Genomic DNA, 19,321 nt, shown 5'->3' on the forward strand with positions numbered 1-19,321 from the left:
ATTGAAAATGCGGAAGGTTATGTTTTGATCGCTGTGTATTTATTTGTATGCGTGTTATTCGCATAACTCAAAAAGTATTGAACCGATTCGCATTAAATTTGGTGGGATGATTGGTTATTATCCGGGGACCAGTTGATTAGATTTTGGGATCAATCGGGTCAAAGGTCAAGGTCAAAGGTCATGAACAGGTCAACATCTTCTTGAATCGCATGAAATTTGGTGGGATGATTGGTTATTATCCGGGGACCATTTGATTAGATTTTGGGATCAATCGGGTCAAAGGTCAAGGTCAAGGTCATGGAAAGGTCAACATCTTTTTTTTTAACCATAGCACGATACATTTTTGTCCAATTGGCATGCAACTAATGCCAAAATGTTCATAATTCAATGCCCAATCTTGTGATATGTGAAGGTATGCACTCTACCGAGTGCCCATTCTAGTTTCCATTGTTTTAAATAACTGGAGGAAGTGTTTGATTCAAATAGACGGCCTTAATGCTTGGGTTTAGCTATGGAACCATGGCGCCGTGCAGTAAGAGAATCCACGGATGTTCACTAAGTGCTGATAGTGTAACTGCATGAGTTAAAAAGTGGAGGAAAGAGAAAATTAAAGGACAAGGCAGAAAGGGATGGATGAAAACAAAAAAACAAAAATGTTAAAACGTTGAGTATTATAATTTTAAAGCTGGGTTGCTGCTTCAGTAGCCACCACTTGAGGTTTATGATGTTATACACATTCTGATTACATACATGTCAACATCTCAGGTGAACTTTCTTGTAGAGGTTGCTTATTATTATTGTTAATATTATTTGTATGCAGCAAGGTCACAACTGTGTTTTTGAGAGTCATTGCCCTCAATGATACCCTCTTCTTCCAAGACTCAGAATGTCCTTGAGGGATAACCTTATCTGCATCGTCTCTTTCTCCTTGATTTATCACATCTTCCATCCCCTCATCACAGTTTTAGCCTCTTTGGTAATTCCCTTAATCATCCAAAATGTGTCCCTGCCTGTGAGAGGAACAGCCTGTGCATTGCAGCATGGGAACTCTCCACTGTGACGACATTGTGTTACCCTCTATCGTTGTCCCCCATGTCTCACACACACATTCTCAAGCACGTGTGTGTGTGTGTGTATGTATATATATATATATTTATTTTGATTTTTGTCGTGTCCCGGGCTGTCCCTAGGGCCAGCTAGGGTGAGGCAGTGCAAGAGAGCTGGAAAAACGGGCACAATTGGAAGGTTGAAAAATGAAAGGGAAGGTTTACTGTTCCCTGCCACAGGCAACTCAGTTTAATTAATTTAAACCAAAATAAAAAAGTCCATCAATCAACATAAAGCGTCCCGGAGGAGAAAGTGGTTAGTCAAACAAAAAGCGTAACAAAGCGATGTCCAGGTTCCGGAGTCCTCCTCTTCGTAGTCCACTGTTCTCCTTTCCTCCTCATGGATGTCCTTCTCCGTACTGCTGCTGCTCCTCTTCTCCATGTGCTCTCCCCTCTGTCTCTTCTCAAGCTTCCCATCACTACCTCAATCAGGTGCCTCAAGCACCTGCAGCTGGCCGAGCGATGAGGCAATCTGGGAGATGTAGTGTCGGCAACGGCGGCCATTTTGTGGCGTGGCCGCTGATCCTGAGAGGGAATGTAGCGCCCCTCCACTACCTGTCCTCCCCCTGTGAAGCCACACCATATAAAACAAAGGCCCAAAAGTTGTGGCAGACATGATTATCAGTCAGATTAACAAGAGAGGAGGTAGAGATGGATCAACCTTTATCTCAATAGATGGAGCCAGGGAATCCGCTTTCTAGTTCTTTAAGTAGTCGAGTCAGACCGAAGCGGTGGCCCAGTGGAGGAGAGGAAATGTGTGTTTGTGTATATGTGTAGGGAGAGTGGTCACATCACAGATGACATCCAACGATGGCTTGCTTTTGTTGATCCTCAAGAGACGGATAGTTTGTATTTGATTAAAAGGATGAGTTTCCGGAACATGTCATTTTATTGTATATAAGAGCTCAAGCAAAACGTCTTCATCAGCAAATTGTCTCAAACCTTCAACCCTGACACCGTTGGAATAATAATAATAGCAACTGGGTTATGCCAGATGAAAGCGAGGGCGAATCCAGGCAGACGGACAGCAGTCAGGTGGCACAGGTGGGCTGTGGCCATTCTCTCCATACAAAACACACGGTGACCAAAGGCTTTGGGATATGTTTCCTACTCCTCATGCTAATCAAAGAGATCATTTGCAACTCAATGTCGACCCCACTTCCTCCGTGGTGAGTGGATATTGAATATTTGCAAATGAGATTCTCTGAAGCATGGATGAAGCTGTCCTGAAAGTGTGAGTCATAAATGTTGCAGCACATGAGGATCAATATGCGTGCATGGCTGTGCATGGGATGCACTGCATATTAAGATGAAGATGAAGGCTTTAAATGATATCTTAATTAGTGTTCACACGAGCTAAGTTGGCACACATCGACCAAACTCCAACTGTTACAAGACAAAATATCCTGAGAGCGCTCTGCAGCCCCTCTACAGCGTTGTTCGCCCCTCAATAATGACATCACACCTCATACAATTATCATGTGAGGCAACAACAGGCCGAACTCAAAAAATGTCTTTCATTTTTAAGTCAGACTTTTGTAAAACAATGTATAACACATAATTTAATGGATATGCATTTACTGAATTGTTATTTATCATCAAAATAATAAATCGTACATCAGTAACTTTGTAAGATATATTTTAAAGTAACACATTAGAATTCAGGTTTAAACATTTTTAATGGAGCAACAGATTTAGAATTAAAAAATCCTCTAACGTAGATAGTATATAGGTTATATATCGATACCCGATCCAGCCATTTGAGTCGGTATCGGCCCGATATCGGTATTGGTGCGTCTCTAACTGTAAACATGTGCCACGCTTTATGAGGCCACACACACATCACATGGGACAAAGGCAGTGTATTGTACTTGTATATCACTTACTGATGAATTAATGTAGCCTGAAGTGCTTTAATATTTTATGACTCATGAATTCTTGGACTCTTTCGAAATCGAAGTAGATGTTCGCATTTTGAAGTGGAGGGAAACTCTTTGTAATCAGTTTAAAAGCCATGGTATTGATCCAGAGAGAGAGAGAGAGAGAGAGAGAGATAGGCAAAGACTGAACGAGGGTTGTTGATTCTCTGTGGAAATATTTGCGGGGAACCATTTATCAACTTCCACCTCACAATTTTCCACTGGATTTCTTTTCAATAAAGCCTTCGGTGAATTTGGTAGTTACATAAGAAAGTGGATCCGACCGGCTAAAAGACTGATTTAGAGTAGAACTTTTATGCCTGCCAATTTTTTACTGCATTGGCACTAGCTTTGAAAAACTGCCAAATAGAAATGTTCCAATACAAATAGGCACCTTAAGATGCGGCTGGACTGATTTTAGTCAAGTTTTCCTCGAATGTGAGAATGCGGACCTCGACAACATTAGTGCATTTTTGTATGTTTGTGTAATGGATGATGACAAAAGGAAAGTATTTCTTAAATTCTTTCTCTTTCGGTTTTGATATCCTAAATATCCCATGTGACAATCTGTGAGTCAGAGGTTGGATGCAGGAACGGAGTGATTACGGTTAGGGTTGTGTTTATACCTGTGGCTTCTGAGCAGCGTCTCCCCTTTGTGCATGTTTAAGTGTCTGTGGGTGTTTGGTTTAGTGTTCTTCAGTCGATGGACTGTGTGAGACATCCATAATTTCACCACTTAAGTGTCAGGATGTCGTAGCCAGAGAGACGAGACCCAAACGCCAACGACGTTTCCACAGAAGATTTATTCCTTTACAGAAAACAGGTCAGACATAAACTAAACAGGCACACCCACACAAACTAAACAGTAGAACCCACTGAGGAAAGAGACAAACAGGGTTTAAATACACAGGGAAGGTGATTGGACACTGGGGAACGAGACACAGGTGGGATCAATGAGGGCGGGGCTTAGCAATCACACAGGAGGAACCAATCAGGAACCGGGCAGACAATCACAAGGACAGGAAATGCAGGGAAACAAATGGCACGAGAGACAGGGACTTCAAAATAAGACAAAACAAGACACAGAAACTCTGGATTATGACTTTAACAGGTTTTATGTTGAAGTTTGTTTGATTTCACAGTGAGGTTCAATTTGCTGCAGGCCCACATAAATGTCTCTAACTAACAGCTCGAGCCTCAGACTCGGTCCACTGAGTTTACTGATTATACTTTATCAAAAAGAGTACATTTGAGAGATACACAACATTATCATGTTTAGAATTTAAAATTAGCGTAAAACTGTGGGTTTGGGGGAGGTTCCTAAATTATCGAAAATGACTTTCAGCCAATAGTAAGTGCGACGGTCCGGGTCAAACAGACACTTATTGGAACACCACGAGAAGAAAAGTGAGGTTAGGTTTGAGATGACAGGAAACTACGATATGATCAACCATGAGATTTGACGAACTTCAAGCCCATCCGGTTGTTTTATTAATGACATGAAACATACAGGTCAAACACAACAGATAAGATAATATAGCAAATACAATGTTCTCACAAAGGTGAGAGATCTACCATCAGATGGTGACTTGCCAACATATCGCACACAGACACATGACTGCCGTTGTCTTGCTATATTATTTTAACTGATGACGTTTGATATAGTGTGAGAGATCCTTATAATACAGATATGTCCACTTCATTCATTATAATTTAGTTTAACTTGCTGTGGTTTTGTACAGTATTGTGTTGCTCGTGGCTCATCACAAAGCCTTGAGAGAAAGTGTACACGTGTAGGTGGTGGTGGTGTCGGGGGTCCCGATGATGCAGCCAGCCAGCGCCACATGAATCTGACTTAACCCTTTAAGAGACATACCTTTTCCATTCTGGGAAGTTTGAAAATAAATATATTGATATGAGGGTACAGTAAATACATCGGGGACAGCAGGTCAGCTGGCAAGCATTTAGCCACGCAGTATGAGGTCAAATCGATGCTCCATGTGGAACATCGATTGTGGCTCTGACACATAAACTGTTGCAACAGCGAGACGAGAACAGTGTTTAGTTTCCAGTAACTGTAATAACACATTAGGGTTTACGGTGATGCTCCACCCACCATTTGTCTTTGTATTCACTGTCACGACATTTGAAGTTGAACTCGAGAGTTTAACTTGATAGAATTCTTTTGAATAAAAATGATAATACAATTAATTTGTATAGTGCTTTAAAAAGGTACTCACAGGCCCTTTCCATGGTAACAACAGAAACAACAAAAGCAGTATTAATAAAGAAGGCAGATGGATGACATAACAGTAAGAAACAAAACACAAATTATACAGAACTCGCATCACAGGGTAAAAGCACATTTACATAGGTGAGTTTTAAGTGCGGTTTTGGAAGTGGAGAGTGATGGAGAACGTCTGTGGTGCTGGAGGAGAGGGTTCCAGAGGCAGGGAGCGTCAAGAGAGAAGGTCTGGAGCTTGGTCGGAGGGGTAAGGACTAAGGAGGTTGGCGTTGGGGGGATCTGAGGTTGCGGGTCGGTGCGGGAGGTCTGAAAGGTATGATGTGGTTTAGGGTTTCTATTTGTTTGTAGGGCTTTGTATTTGAGGAGAATCTTGACCTTGGATTCTTTGCAGTATGGGGAGACGATGGTGGTTTTAGAGGACTGAGGCGATGGGATCTCTGGAGTGGGAGAACCGACAGGCAGCCGAGTTCTGGATGTATTTTGGTTTATTCAGGATTTTGGTGGATGCTGTTGCAGTGGTCCAGTCGCGAGGTGATGAGGGCGTGGTCGAGCAGATGTTTCAGTGGCTGAGGAGGAGAGGGAGGTTGATGTTTTTGAGATGAGAGAAGGCGGTTTTTGTGATGTGATTGACATCGCGTTTGAGAGAGAGGTTTTCAGAAAATATTATACAAAGGAATATAGAATAATCTCTACAAGTGCAAATGCACTTTAGAGTCATTCAGTCTCAGAAAGCCCATCAGTTCAATCATTTTGTTTTATTGGGTGCCTTTTCCGGGGTAATGATTTAATAGCAACATTATTTTGGCCCACGATCATCACATTAGCAAAGTGCAATCCACATCAGAGAAACTAACAGACATCAACATCCCTCCAGTATTTCTATGCTCTCTACATCTCTACGTCTCTCCATGTGATCAGCTCAGGCTGAAACTGACAGGAGGAAATCGGTGTCTATCATACTTAAAAGCGAGAACGTTCTGTGATCAATGTGAACTGCTCTATCCTAGGGCTGCTTGGAAGGTACTTAGTGCCACCTACTGGTGCTGATGTGGGTCTCTGGTGGCCAGAGAGGAAACTGGCAGGCCGTGAGTGGCTTTTGGCTGCATGCGATGCGCCTTCCATTAAGCCTTTCACTTTCTGAACACTGCACTATCCATCTCTTAGATTAGATTAAATGGCACTTGTCAAATAACTTTAAAATAGTTATTTTAATTAGAGAACATCATTCATGCATACATCATATTCTCTCTACGCAGGTGAAAGTTAGCCTGAGGAAAATTAAATCATGGTTGAGACTTTTTCTTCTTACTATTCTGAGCCAGCAGTTATACAAGTGACACCTTCTGCAGGTGAGTGGAATGGTGAACAACTGAACATGGTCTTTGTGAGCCATTTATGTTTTAGTGTTATTCTGCTTTGTTTTGGTTAAAAAAGAGAATCTAGTCGAGTTTCTCATAAACTACACTATTTCTTCATATCTTTCATTAAAAGACTGGTGGGACGCTCCTTATCACGTACAATCAAATACAACAATTCATAATTGTATTTGTGTCCTTGCGGTGATGAATGTTATCAGAAAGTGGTGCACAATGAATGGAGGATACTGCAGGTTTATTTGGTTGAGAATATAAATCCTGAATGTATTTGTGGATGTTCTCTTTTGCGCTTTGCACAGAAGTCGCTTACAGTTGTTGGTTACACACACACAGCAGGATTTGATAAGGTTGGTCAAGTGAACATGTTCCTCTTCTCAACATGGTCCGTTCTCAATGTCTGGTCATCCCATATCTTGGACTGTATTGTTGAAGAGACCGAGGTGGACTAGTGCCAGTGAGATGTCTGTGGCTGCAGGAGTCGACACATTTAATGCGGTTTTAAGGAATTTAATGCACAAGTTTATCTGCCGGGATTGATGAGAATGAGATCATCATGTTGTTATCAAATATAAAATTCAGCACTACAGATACCAGTCCCAGCTGTGGAGACACTGGTACAGCTGTCTATGTGTAAAGCATGTGGAGTTCTATGTTTGTGTTTTACTTGTAGTTTTGTATGTATTTTATTATATTTTAATATTTTGCACTATCTGGATCTTGAGTCTGTAATAGGAGTTTGATTGATTGTATCCTGAGTAGAGAGAAGCAAGTCAGCTTCCTGCTGCAGTTCTTCTCCAGTATGAAGAGCCGCTGCAATTAGCTTGCCAATTGCTTTTTTCTTCTTCTTTCGTGCACCCTAGATTGCCTAGAACATCCTCCCTCTTAAGAAGTCCTTTAACTCAGCACTTGGTTAGATAAAGGTCAAGATTAAATGATGAAAACAAGTAAAATCAATTGAGAACCGTTTGTCATTTACAATGATGACCTGCAAGAAGCCGTAGCACATTCCACACAAGTGACACAAACAGCTCAGATACAACACAGTATGACAAACACATGAGAAAATGGCTAAAAACAACATAGGTAAATTAATAAACACTATGTACAACAACAAACAAACACGGATTACTAGATGTTCTTTGTAAAAATGAGAGAGAGAGAGAGAGAGACTATGACTTGTTGCAGCTTTGGTTTAAACATGTTGTGAGGGGTGAGAGCTGTTAGTCTGAGCGTGTTTTGTAGTGAGTTCAGGTCATTTGTATTCGTTAAATGCACCTCAGATGAAATGTTATCAGTTGTTTCCACTGGGCGTTAATGTTTCACACAATATTCTTGAATATAGTGATATTTCATACACTTTTTTAGATGGATCAAATCTGAAAATCTCAAACCTCTGTCAGGACTCTTTGCTTGCTTTTGGACTAAAATGCGATGCAACTCTGTAACTCTAAGCTCTCTGATTTAAGACCGACATCTTTCGAAGGGTTTAATGATGCTGGGATGCTATCAGGTGGGAACATTTTAGCAACAGAACTATTGTGGACTACTGATTATATCTCTCAATTCAAGATGTATTTTTGAAGAACTACGAGGTGTTTAGAATGAGCAGATGAGGTAATCTTGCAAAAGGCACATTTCTGCAATGCAGATAATGTTATTAAAATGCTCCACTATCCCTTTGACTGACCAACACTGTAGCACCTTAGAGATTGTACTTATTTCTATTTTGTATCTACTGAAAATGGCACTTAATAAGCCAATTACTGTGTGATTTATAAAGTATGGCAAACGGATGAATGAAAATGTTCCATTGAGATGTGTCTGTGAGTCCTTATCTTATATTGTCTCCCAGTTAGAAGATGTAGAAGAATTTAAAAGGTCACAGAAATATGTCCACGGTGTCAAATTAACATAAAAACATCAGCATACATAGTATTTCTCAATATTATTCGTATTCGTATAAATATTATTGGGCAATATTGTGTTGTTGGTGTAGTGTCATGTCAGGTGATTATTAAATCATTACTTAACTGAGTGTGCTTTTTTTGTTTTCAGTGTTTACTGTCTTATTCCACTTATTCTTACTCTGGATTTAACACACATTAAAATACTAATATTTAAACTTAAAATTACGAGATTAGTTAAGTCCCCCATACTGTTTTTGTTTTGTTTTTCTTGTGGAGCAAATGGACTACAAACGTATTTTTCGTTGTGCAACCCTGTTGAAATTTGTGATTTTCACACGTTTTTTATAAAAAATGTGGACAAAGTAAATATTTTCGGGTCACCATATCAAACTAAAATCACCCCCAGTAGCCTGCCGGCCACTGTGAGTTGCACCGGAGTCTCCAACTCCAACAGGTGGCAGCTAAGTCATGATTATGACCAAATGCCAGAGAGGTCTCTATAAACAGGCTTGAACGTCACAGCATTACCTTCCATTTCGCTTCATTTCATTTCATCCTGTGCCCCCAGTCACTTTGAGTCCACCTCGATGCTTTGCTTCTCATCTTTGTCACTTTTTCGCTTTTTCTGTCTCCATCTCACCTCCCGAAAGGAGATACGCTCACCCACAAATGTGTTAAGACATTGGTTTGACCTCTGAAGCTGTGGTCTTAAGAAAGGATTGCCGTTCCCGTTGGAACTCACCAGCTGACGCATTACACTCATCAGACTGTTCGCACTCAGTTTCTCATCCATGAGCTCCAAAGAATCGGGGGTGAGTTTCATAGCAGCTTGCTCACAGCTTGTTTATTGAGTAGTTTTAAGCCAGTTAACAGAAATATAAAAAAAAAATTAAACTAGACTTTTCTTTTATTGTGTGGATTGTTTTTTGATTTGGTCCTGTAACTTCTGTGAGATATGATTACCTTCGCATTGAAAATGCGGAAGGTTATGTTTTGATCGCCGTGTATTTGTATGCGTGTGTGTTATTCGCATAAGTCAAAAAGTATTAAACCGAATCGCATGACATTTGGTGGGATGATTGGTTATTGTCCGGGGACCATTTGATTAGATTTTGGGATTGCTCGGGTCAAAGGTCAAGGTCATGAAAAGGTACAAATCTTATTTTTACCATAGCGTGGTAAATTTTTATCCAATTGTCATGCAACTAATGCCAAAATGTTCATAATTCAATGCCCCGTCTTGTGATATGTGAAGGTATGCGCTCTACCGAGTGCCCGTTCTAGTTTTACTTTGTTTTCATACATTGTTTGTTGGGTCAAAGTTTGACATTTAGCCGAGTTAAAATACATTATTTCTCTTGCCCATTACAGCCGAGAGCCTTCCGAATGAGAATGAGATTGTTGCTTATGTGATACGTTTTTTATTACTTGGCTTAATGACGTGACCGCAGTGACTCACCGCAGACACGGCACACTCCCACCCAGCTCAGTGCTCCTTTTATGTTCTTGTGTGTAAAGTTATGCACTCTGACATCTCAGAAATACACACATCAACACGGAGGGATGTGAGCCTTCTAGAGGGCATGCAGCTTAAAAGCAGTTTATTGTTTATATGTTTTGCGTATTGTTTATGCGGCAATATATGTGTTGTCACTGCAAAAGAAAAAAAGAATGTGTTGAGTGTGTGCATGGTCATGCATCTCATCTCATTCAATGGAGATGAATATTTTAATATATAAATATGCAACCAAGTAGACTGAATTCAGGAAGGCGTCTGTCTTTTAGTTGAGTTTTATGACTTGTTTTTATGACCTTTGTTTTATTGTAGTTAGTTTTAACCAGGTACTGGCTCTGTGGTACTCTGAGATTCTTGGATGAAGAGTGCCTTACAAATAGAAACCATTATTATTATTATTAATTAGCAATCAATGTTTCTCTTTATAAGCCATCTGTTCATTCCTGTCTTTCATCGGTTTTAATCCTAAACGTCCTCCTGCTACTCACACATACAGAATACTTTTAAAGGAGCCTTAGTCCCAGCCTTTAATTGTGTTGAACTGTATGACAGCATTAAGTCATCATGATAAGACCCGACTGACGGATTAGTAGAGAAGGTCAGCTCTGCTTTGTAAAGTCACTTCAGAGCGAATGTCAAATGTGTTTTGAATGAGATGGGAAAGACCAGTCTGACATCGACTCGTAAAACTACTCCAATACTGTAACACCCTGTCCGGGTTCTCCTGTGTTCCGTGTCTCCTCTGTGTCTCCTCTGTCCTTGATTGTTTCATTCCCTTCACCTGTCCTCAACCACTCCTGTCTCCTTAATTTGTTAATTCCCTTCACCTGTCCTCAGTCACTCCTCTGTCTTGATTGGCTAATTCCCTTCACCTGCCCTCAGCCACTCCTCTATCTTGATTGGTTAATTCCCTTCACCTGTCATCAACCTCTCCTGTCTCCTTAGTTGGTTAATTCCCTTCACCTGTCCTCAGCCACTCCTCTGTCTTGATTGGTTAATTCCCTTCACCTTTCCTCAGCCACTCCTCTGTCTTGATTGGCTAATTCCCATCACCTGCCCTCAGTCACTCCTCTCTCTTGATTGGTTAATTCCCTTCACCTGTCCTCAACCACTCCTGTCTCCTTAATTGGTTAATTCCCTTCACCTGTCCTTAGCCACTCCTCTGTCTTGATTGGCTAATTCCCTTCACCTGCCCTCAGCCACTCCTCTATCTTGATTGGTTAATTCCCTTCACCTGTCATCAACCTCTCCTGTCTCCTTAATTGGTTAATTCCCTTCACCTGTCCTCAGCCACTCCTCTGTCTTGATTGGTTAATTCCCTTCACCTGTCCTCAGCCACTCCTCTGTCTTGATTGGTTAATTCCCTTCACCTGTCCTCAGCCACTCCTCTGTCTTGATTGGTTAATTCCTTCACCTGTCCTCAGCCACTCCTCTGTCTTGATTGGTTAATTCCCTTCACCTGTCCTCAGCCACTCCTCTGTCTTGATTGGTTAATTCCCTTCACCTGCCCTCAGCCACTCTTGTCTCGTTCCTGTCTGATGCCGTGCACCTGTTTCCCCCCCTGTATATTGTGTCAGTCTGGCATCAGTGTAGGGATGGTTGTGAATGGGTGAATGACATGTAGTATTATAGCGCTTTGGGTGGTCTAGAAAGGTGCAAACCAAGTCTGTTGACCACGTTGAATGTTAAAATGTCAGCTACTGCATCATGTTGAATGTTTACCTTCGCATTGAAAATGCGGAAGGTTATGTTTTGATCGCCGTGTATTTATTTATTTATTTATTTATTTGTATGCGTGTTATTCTCAAAACTCAAAAAGTATTGAACCGAATCGCTTGAAATTTGGTGGGATGATTGTTTATTATCCGGGGACCAGTTGATTAGATTTTGGGATCGATCGGGTCAAAGGTCAAGGTCAAAGGTCATGAACAGGTCAAAATCTTTCGCAGAACTCAAAAAGTATTGAACCGAATCGCATGAAATTTAGTGGGATGATTGTTTATTATCCGGGGACCAGTTGATTAGATTTTGGGATCGATTGGGTCAAAGGTCAAAGGTCATGAACAGGTCAAAATCTTTCGCATAACTCAAAAAGCATTGAACCGAATCGCATGAAATTTGGTGGGATGATTGTTTATTATCCGGGGACCAGTTGATTAGATTTTGGGATCGATCGGGTCAAAGGTCAAGGTCAAAGGTCATGAACAGGTCAGATCTTCTTGAATCACATGGAATTTGGTGGGATGATTGGTTATTATCCGGGGACCATTTGATTAGATTTTGGGATCAATCGGGTCAAAGGTCAAGGTCAAGGTCATGGAAAGGTCAACATCTTTTTTTTTACCATAGCACGATACATTTTTGTCCAATTGGCATGCAACTAATGCCAAAATGTTCATAATTCAATGCCCAATCTTGTGATATGCGAAGGTATGCGCTCTACCGAGTGCCCGTTCTAGTTTTTATTGTTTCAGTCAGAAAGGGAGAAGCATCTGATAAGAATAAACATGTTTTCAAAGTCATTGTAAGAAACATATCGGTTCTCAATATCGACAATTACTCAAATGTAAGCCCTGAAAAAAGGGTTTAGGTGCATCTCTCAAAAAGATGTCCTCAACCTTTAGGAGCCTAATTAAGGCTTTTGTAAACACATACTGTTTTAATGAGAATTTACTGGGGTGAGATAAAGGGTTCAACGAGCTCTCTCATTGGTTAGAATAAAACCTTGCGGCAGACTGCGTATGTTTGTGGGTGTAGTAATGAAAGAGGATGAATCACCGGGAGAAATGGGCAAGTTTTCTACTACGTCTGCTCAGTTCTGCATTGTGGGCTTTATTTGGAGTGTAGGTTGCTGTGATGACGCAGGTGTGGGGGGAAACTATCCGAAAAAGTGTCTCCTGTGATGTCTATTGCATTTCTGGTTTTATTTTTGTCTGTGTCTTTCAGTTTTTGTTCACAGTGCAAATTTAGATATTTTTTTGGTCTGTTACAACTTACAATACAAGCTATTTCCACTGGACTATTTTAGGATAAAACAACGATTAATGTCTTTCCCACACAATCAAAGAGTGAGGCGTGCTCCATATTTAGCTCATTGTGAAGAAAATCCTCAAAGAGGGGTCAGAGAAATCTGAAAGCATCTCATTGTTTGTTTTAATGAATTAACCGGTAGAGTTTTATGAACGTCTAAGCTTAGTTAGCAGTAGGTAGGACCACAGGAAATATCATCTTCATCATTTATACATATTGTGTCTTCTCAAGTGTAGAAACTGTCACTATTACAACTGCTCTATTCGGGCTGAGCAATATATAATGTTGATATCATTGATATAAAAGACTTCGATTGAAGATATTTTTAAATCATAATTTGGCATAAGTGTTGTCTTTTCATTCCAATGCAATTTACCAGACTCTTCTAATTGTTCTATTATTTGCCCGTACCCACTTTGGCATTATATCCCCATTACTGATGATTATTTATAATAAATATCATTGTTAAAAGCAGTATTTTGTAAGCAGAAAACCTTGCAATATAGTCACATTGCTATCGAGTTATTTGGAAGATTAGGTTTGGAGATGCATGAAAGGCAACACAGATGAAACACAATAAAGATAAAATAAAGGCAATAAACCCACATATTACATGTTCTGGCTCTGCTGAATATTGCAGCGTTGCTGTATTAGAAAAGTCTTGAGTACATCATCTTAGTGCATGAATAATTAAGGTCTGAAACGAGCTTGAAATGAATCAAAAGGAGACAGAGTTTAATTCAGTAAGGAACAGTTGAAACCACCCAGAGAGGCAGAATCACAAACATACAAGTGAGAATACAACAACATTGTGGTTAAAGCGAGCATGCAGGACCTTTACATAGGGTTGAATGTCCGTTATGTTCAATCCCTTGTTCACACAATGCTGACTACACCCCTCACAACCCCCAGGGAAAGATCTCTGTGTTTCTCAGTTGGAGTTGTGGTGTCTGAGTCTACCTGTTCTGTATGTATTCTACTGTATGTTGTGTTTGTATTCAGCAACACGGTTTCAGACAAATACAGATTACAATCAGCCGATTATCTAAAGGTCATATAGATTCCCTCCTCATGTCCTCATATTTGGGTGACCTGTTACTTAATTGTGTCCCAATAGAGAAAGAGAGTATGGCAGAGGGTGACAGGCGCAGACATGGAAAGAGACGAAAGTAAACATGGCAATGAAATGAATCCATCTATGGATCCAGGGTTAGCAGTGATTCTCCCAGAAGGGGGTTTGCAGAGTCTGGCCTGGTTCCAAATGTGTGTGTGTGTGTGTGTGTGTGTGTGTGTGCATGTGCGTGTGTCCTCTGTTGGCTGCTCAGCTTTTAACTAGACTCTGACGAGGTGTATTGTTCCTGCTTATCGGTTCAGTTCCTCATTACCTTCGCATTGAAAATGCGGAAGGTTATGTTTTGATCTCTGTGTATTAATTTATTTATTTGTATGCGTGTTACTCGCATAACACAAAAAGCATTAAACCGAATCGCATGAAATTTGGTGGGATGATTGGTTATTATCCGGGGGCCATTTGATTAGATTTTGGAATCAATCGGGTCAAAGGTCAAGGTCATGAAAAGGTCAAAATCTTCTTTTTACCATAGCGCAGTCAATTTTTATCCAATTGGCATGCAACTAATGCCAACATGTTCATAATTCAATGCCCAATCTTGTGATATGCAAAGGTATGCGCTCTACCGAGTGCCCATTCTAGTTTATTCTCTTTTCGGTTATTTTTTTCTTATTTTGCGAGGACAAGAAGACGAGCTGCTCTCCTATTAAAGATGCAACTCAACATACACCGACACACTCACGAGTTTCCTTTCACTCCACTGTCGAGAAGGCCGACGACACTCGCTCCTGTGTCATCTTCCCTGGAGCTGTTTGGGTGAAGGGGCTTGGGCTCGATCGGGGGAGGGGGAGGGGCCGGCTCACGGCTGCAGCCTCAGACAATCTCCAACAGGTTCTACGCTACGCAGCTTAACTATTAGCTGAGCAAGTATCTGTCATTTAATAGCCTGTTTTTATTGTCAAATTATTAACGTTACCTGCTAAGAACATTTATGTTTACACTACCGTTCAAAAGTTTGGGGTCACTTAGAAATGTCTTTATTTTTCAAAGAAAAGCACTGTTTTTTCAATAAAGATAACATGAATCAAAAATACACACTATACATTGTTAATGTGGTAAATGACTATTCTAGGTGGAAACGTCTGGTTTCTAATGAAATATCTCCAGAGGTGTATAGAGGCCCATTTCCATCAACGATCACTCCAGTGTTCTAATGGTACATTATGTTATCGCCTTAGAAGTCTAATATCTGATTAGAAAACCCGTGCAATTATGCTAGCACAGCTGAAAACAGTTATGCTGGTGATATAAGCTATACAACTGGCCTTCCTTTGAGCTTGAAGTTTGAAGAACAAAATAAATACTTCAAATATTAATCATTATCTCTAACCTTGTCAATGTCTTGACTATATTTTCTATTCAATTTTCAATTCATTTGATAAATAAAAGTGAGTTTTCATTGAAGACACAAAATTGTCTGGATGACCCCAAACTTTTGAACGGTAGTGTATATTTGCGATATGTTTTCATAATTTGCTGGTATTACCGCCCTTACTTTTACTTTTTTAACTTTTTGATAAGGGTTTTATTGCTTTTTGAGACAAATGGAGTTCTCAGCATCCGCTGGAGTAAAATGAAGCCACATTCTGTATCCTTTTGTTCTGCAGCGAGCCGGAGTCAATGTGTGTGAAAGAGCAAAGCACAACTCCACCCCTTGTGCAAAGGCAGACACGGAGACAGACACAGAGGGGAGGTTTGAGATGCTTCTTTTTTCCCACGCAGATCTCACTGCTTAACTTTTAAATTTAACTCTGGATCTCATCGATACTTCGGATTTTTACTACTCTATAATCATACAAAGTTTTGGGAGAAATCCGTAACTATGTCTGTACATCTCTTTGTTCTTTCTCTGCCCTGACCTAAAGCTCTCATCATCTCCCTCTGTTCCTTTATGTCATCATTTCATTCCCTTTGGTTATTTTCTCCTTTCAATTTCATTTGGTTTTGATTTAATTATTGTCGAATGTCATTATTCTATCTACAACCTTCATTTATATTGTTGCAGTAAAACTTCTGTTTGGCTGCTATGTTTTTACAACACGACTCTGTATTAGTACTGAAAGTGCACGCCTCTAATTAATCACAGTGGGGCAATTTTTCACAGCAGCATAAAGGCCTGCTGTGCATATTTGATCACAGCTGAAGCTAATTATTGTCACAAAGAGAAGGACACATCTTAGATCTCACGAATAGATTTTTAACCCCGTCAAATTAAAAAGATGACTGGTAGGATGGATCCTGAGTATTGGCACAGCCTGATTTGAGATTATGAACTCAGTAGAGAAAAATTGGACTCTGAAAAATAAGAACTTAATCTCTAAAATGCTGGCAATCACATTATTTTACAAAACTCCTATTGCCATAAACAATATTCAACCAGTCAGCCTAATATATATATATATATATATATATATATATATATATATATATATACCATTTTGCCCAGATCAAAGCCTCCAGGCAGTATCTCGCTCTTTCTCACTCACACACACACACACACACACACACACACACACACACACACACACACACACACACACACACACACACACACACACACACACACACACACACACACACACACACACACACAGAGTACAAAGCCCTTTGGCCTTTAGAGGACAGAAAGAAAGGGAAGAGGAAGAATAATTTGAGAAGAACACTAAACAGAAGAGGGGCTGTGTGTGTGTGTGTGTGTGTGTGTGTGTGTGTGTGTGTGTGTGTGTGTGTGTGTGTGTGTGTGTCATCACACAGGGTGGCTGTGAAGCGTCTAGTGCAGTAGTGCAGAAGTGCTTGTAGTTAGTGCATGCTGCATGTTGCAAGCTGCATGTTGCATGCTGCCCTCTGCTTGCAACTCTCTGCTTTCAGCTACCGCCGCTGGCTAGCTCCCTCATAGGGGGTGAAAAGAGGAGCCGAGAGCTGAGCCTCCTCTGCCAGTCCAGAGCCTCTCCACCACCAAGACTCCTGCAGTGCCTCCTCGTGGCCACACATGGTAACTGGGTACCCTGCGGTCCCAGGCTAAACTGCAGGGGATCTCGGAGCAGCAGTGGGCCCCAGAGATGCGGTGTGCAGGCCCACCACAAGGTGGACACGCCCTGGCACCCATCAACCACCGCCCCAGCTATGGGCAAATAGCCCCACTGCCTTGTGGGTTAGCCTCTTGAGGCAGGGCTAAGGGAGCAGACCCCGACAGAAAAGCAATGCGCTGGCGGTGCGCAATAGGCGGGCCTAAACACAGCCAGGACCCGGCAGCCTCCTGCAGCCAGGATGGGGAACTGGTCGTCCTGGGCTCACCCATGCCATCAGATTTACCTCACCATGGCGAAGATAGTGCTACTGGGGATAGCGCGCCTCCAACGGCACTCTAAATAATCTCTTTGCGCAGGTATCCACCTCTGACCACGGTGAATACTCTGGATCCACATCTGGTTGAAGACTGGCGGCGTTGGGGCAGGTTTGAATAGACTGGGAGCTTCTAGTCAGAGCCCTGCAGGGTATCGGTCTGTCAGCTGGGACTGAGTGGCAGCTGATCTGGGCAGCACCCTGTGTGACTGAGCAGCCCCTATTTAGGGACCACACTGCTCACCTCAATCCGAGGAGGGGCCTAGAAAAGGTGGCCTAAAAAATGCCCACTCAACTCGCACCTGGACAGGCTACCGCACCTGTCGGGTCATTCCACTTCTGCGGTCGAAACAGAAGAAAAAAAACCCAAAACCTAAAACTGGCAACATGGAACGTAAGAACCCTCCTGGACTCCTATGGCAGAACCGAAAGACCTCACAGAAGAACAGCACTGATTGCGGCCGAGCTGAGGCGTTACAACATCGACATCGCCGCACTTTGCGAGACCAGGCTCCTTGATGAAGGGTCGCTGATAGAGGAAGGGTCTGGTTACACCTTCTTCTGGAAAGGCTATCCCCCAGGTGGACAACATCTGCACGGTGTGGGACTGGCCATCAAGAACACACACAAGACTCACTGAAACACCTGTGGGCATCAGTGAAAGACTGATGACCCTCCGTATCCCCCTGGCGAAGAACCGCTTTGCTACACTTCTTAGTGTGTATGCGCCAACACTGCCATCCGACACTGAGGTTAAAGACTCATTCTATCAGTCACTGGATGAGGCTCTCCACCGGATCCCCAAGACCGACAAGATCCTCCTCCTTGGGGACTTCAATGCTCGTGTGGGGCAGAGTGACAGGATATGGAAAGGAGTGCTTGGCAGGCATGGTATTGGTCAGGCCAACTCAAATGGCATGAGATTACTTACTCTCTGCTCTGAGCACAACCTGACCATAACCAACACCATCTTCCAGCAAAAGACCAAATATAAAACATCATGGATGCACCCACGCTCTAAACATTGGCACCTGATTGACTATGTCATCGTGAGACGTTGTGACATCAAAGATGTTCTCATATGCCGGGCCATGAGAGGTGCAGAATGCTGGACAGACCACAGGATGATCGTGGCCAAAGTCCACATGAGCGTACGCCCCCCCATGCGGAAACGTGGGGTCAGTGGGAGACGCTTAGACTGTGCCCGTCTGAAGGATACCAGCACAAGAAATGAGTTCCGATGCTCCGTGGCTGAAAAACTTGAAGAGCTTGAACTCACCTTGAGAGGAGGGAATGACACAGACCTACAGTGGACCGCTATCAGCTCAGCCCTTCATGAAGCAGCAGCCCACACAATCGGCTATAAGACCAAAAACCACCAGGACTGGTTTGACAATAACTCAGACACCATCCGTAACTCACTGAACGTCATGCACAAAGCACACCAGGCAACCCTGAAAACCCCCTCATTGAGCACCGCCAGACAGCAATGGCAGAGGGCGAGGCGTGAAGTGCAAAAGACCCTACGGACAATGCAAAACAAGTGGTGGACAGAGAAGGCACAGGAAATCCAATCTTTCGCTGATAGAAATGATATGCATAACTTTTACAATGCAGTCAAATCTATCTACGGCCCAACAAACCACTGCATCACTCCTGTTAAAACCGCAGATGGGCTCAGAGTCCTAAAAGACCAGAGCAGTATACTGGAGAGGTGGGCTGAACATTTTAATACCCTGCTTCATCAG

At 41.9% G+C, this 19,321-nt stretch overlaps 1 protein-coding gene across 1 annotated transcript in view; it reads left to right on the forward strand.

Moving 5' to 3' along the window:
* The first annotated feature begins 9,130 nt into the window (after nucleotides 1-9,130).
* Nucleotides 9,131-19,321, forward strand: part of mctp1a (multiple C2 domains, transmembrane 1a) — a 125,584-nt gene continuing 115,393 nt past the window's right edge. Inside the window, exon 1 of the mRNA XM_056419696.1 lies at nucleotides 9,131-9,365. Coding sequence (XP_056275671.1) covers nucleotides 9,345-9,365 — 21 coding nt within the window. The 5' untranslated portion in view covers nucleotides 9,131-9,344. The remainder of the gene's footprint in view (nucleotides 9,366-19,321) is intronic.

This window comes from Pseudoliparis swirei, chromosome 7, assembly GCF_029220125.1.
Source record: "Pseudoliparis swirei isolate HS2019 ecotype Mariana Trench chromosome 7, NWPU_hadal_v1, whole genome shotgun sequence".
Classification (NCBI taxonomy): domain Eukaryota; kingdom Metazoa; phylum Chordata; class Actinopteri; order Perciformes; family Liparidae; genus Pseudoliparis; species Pseudoliparis swirei.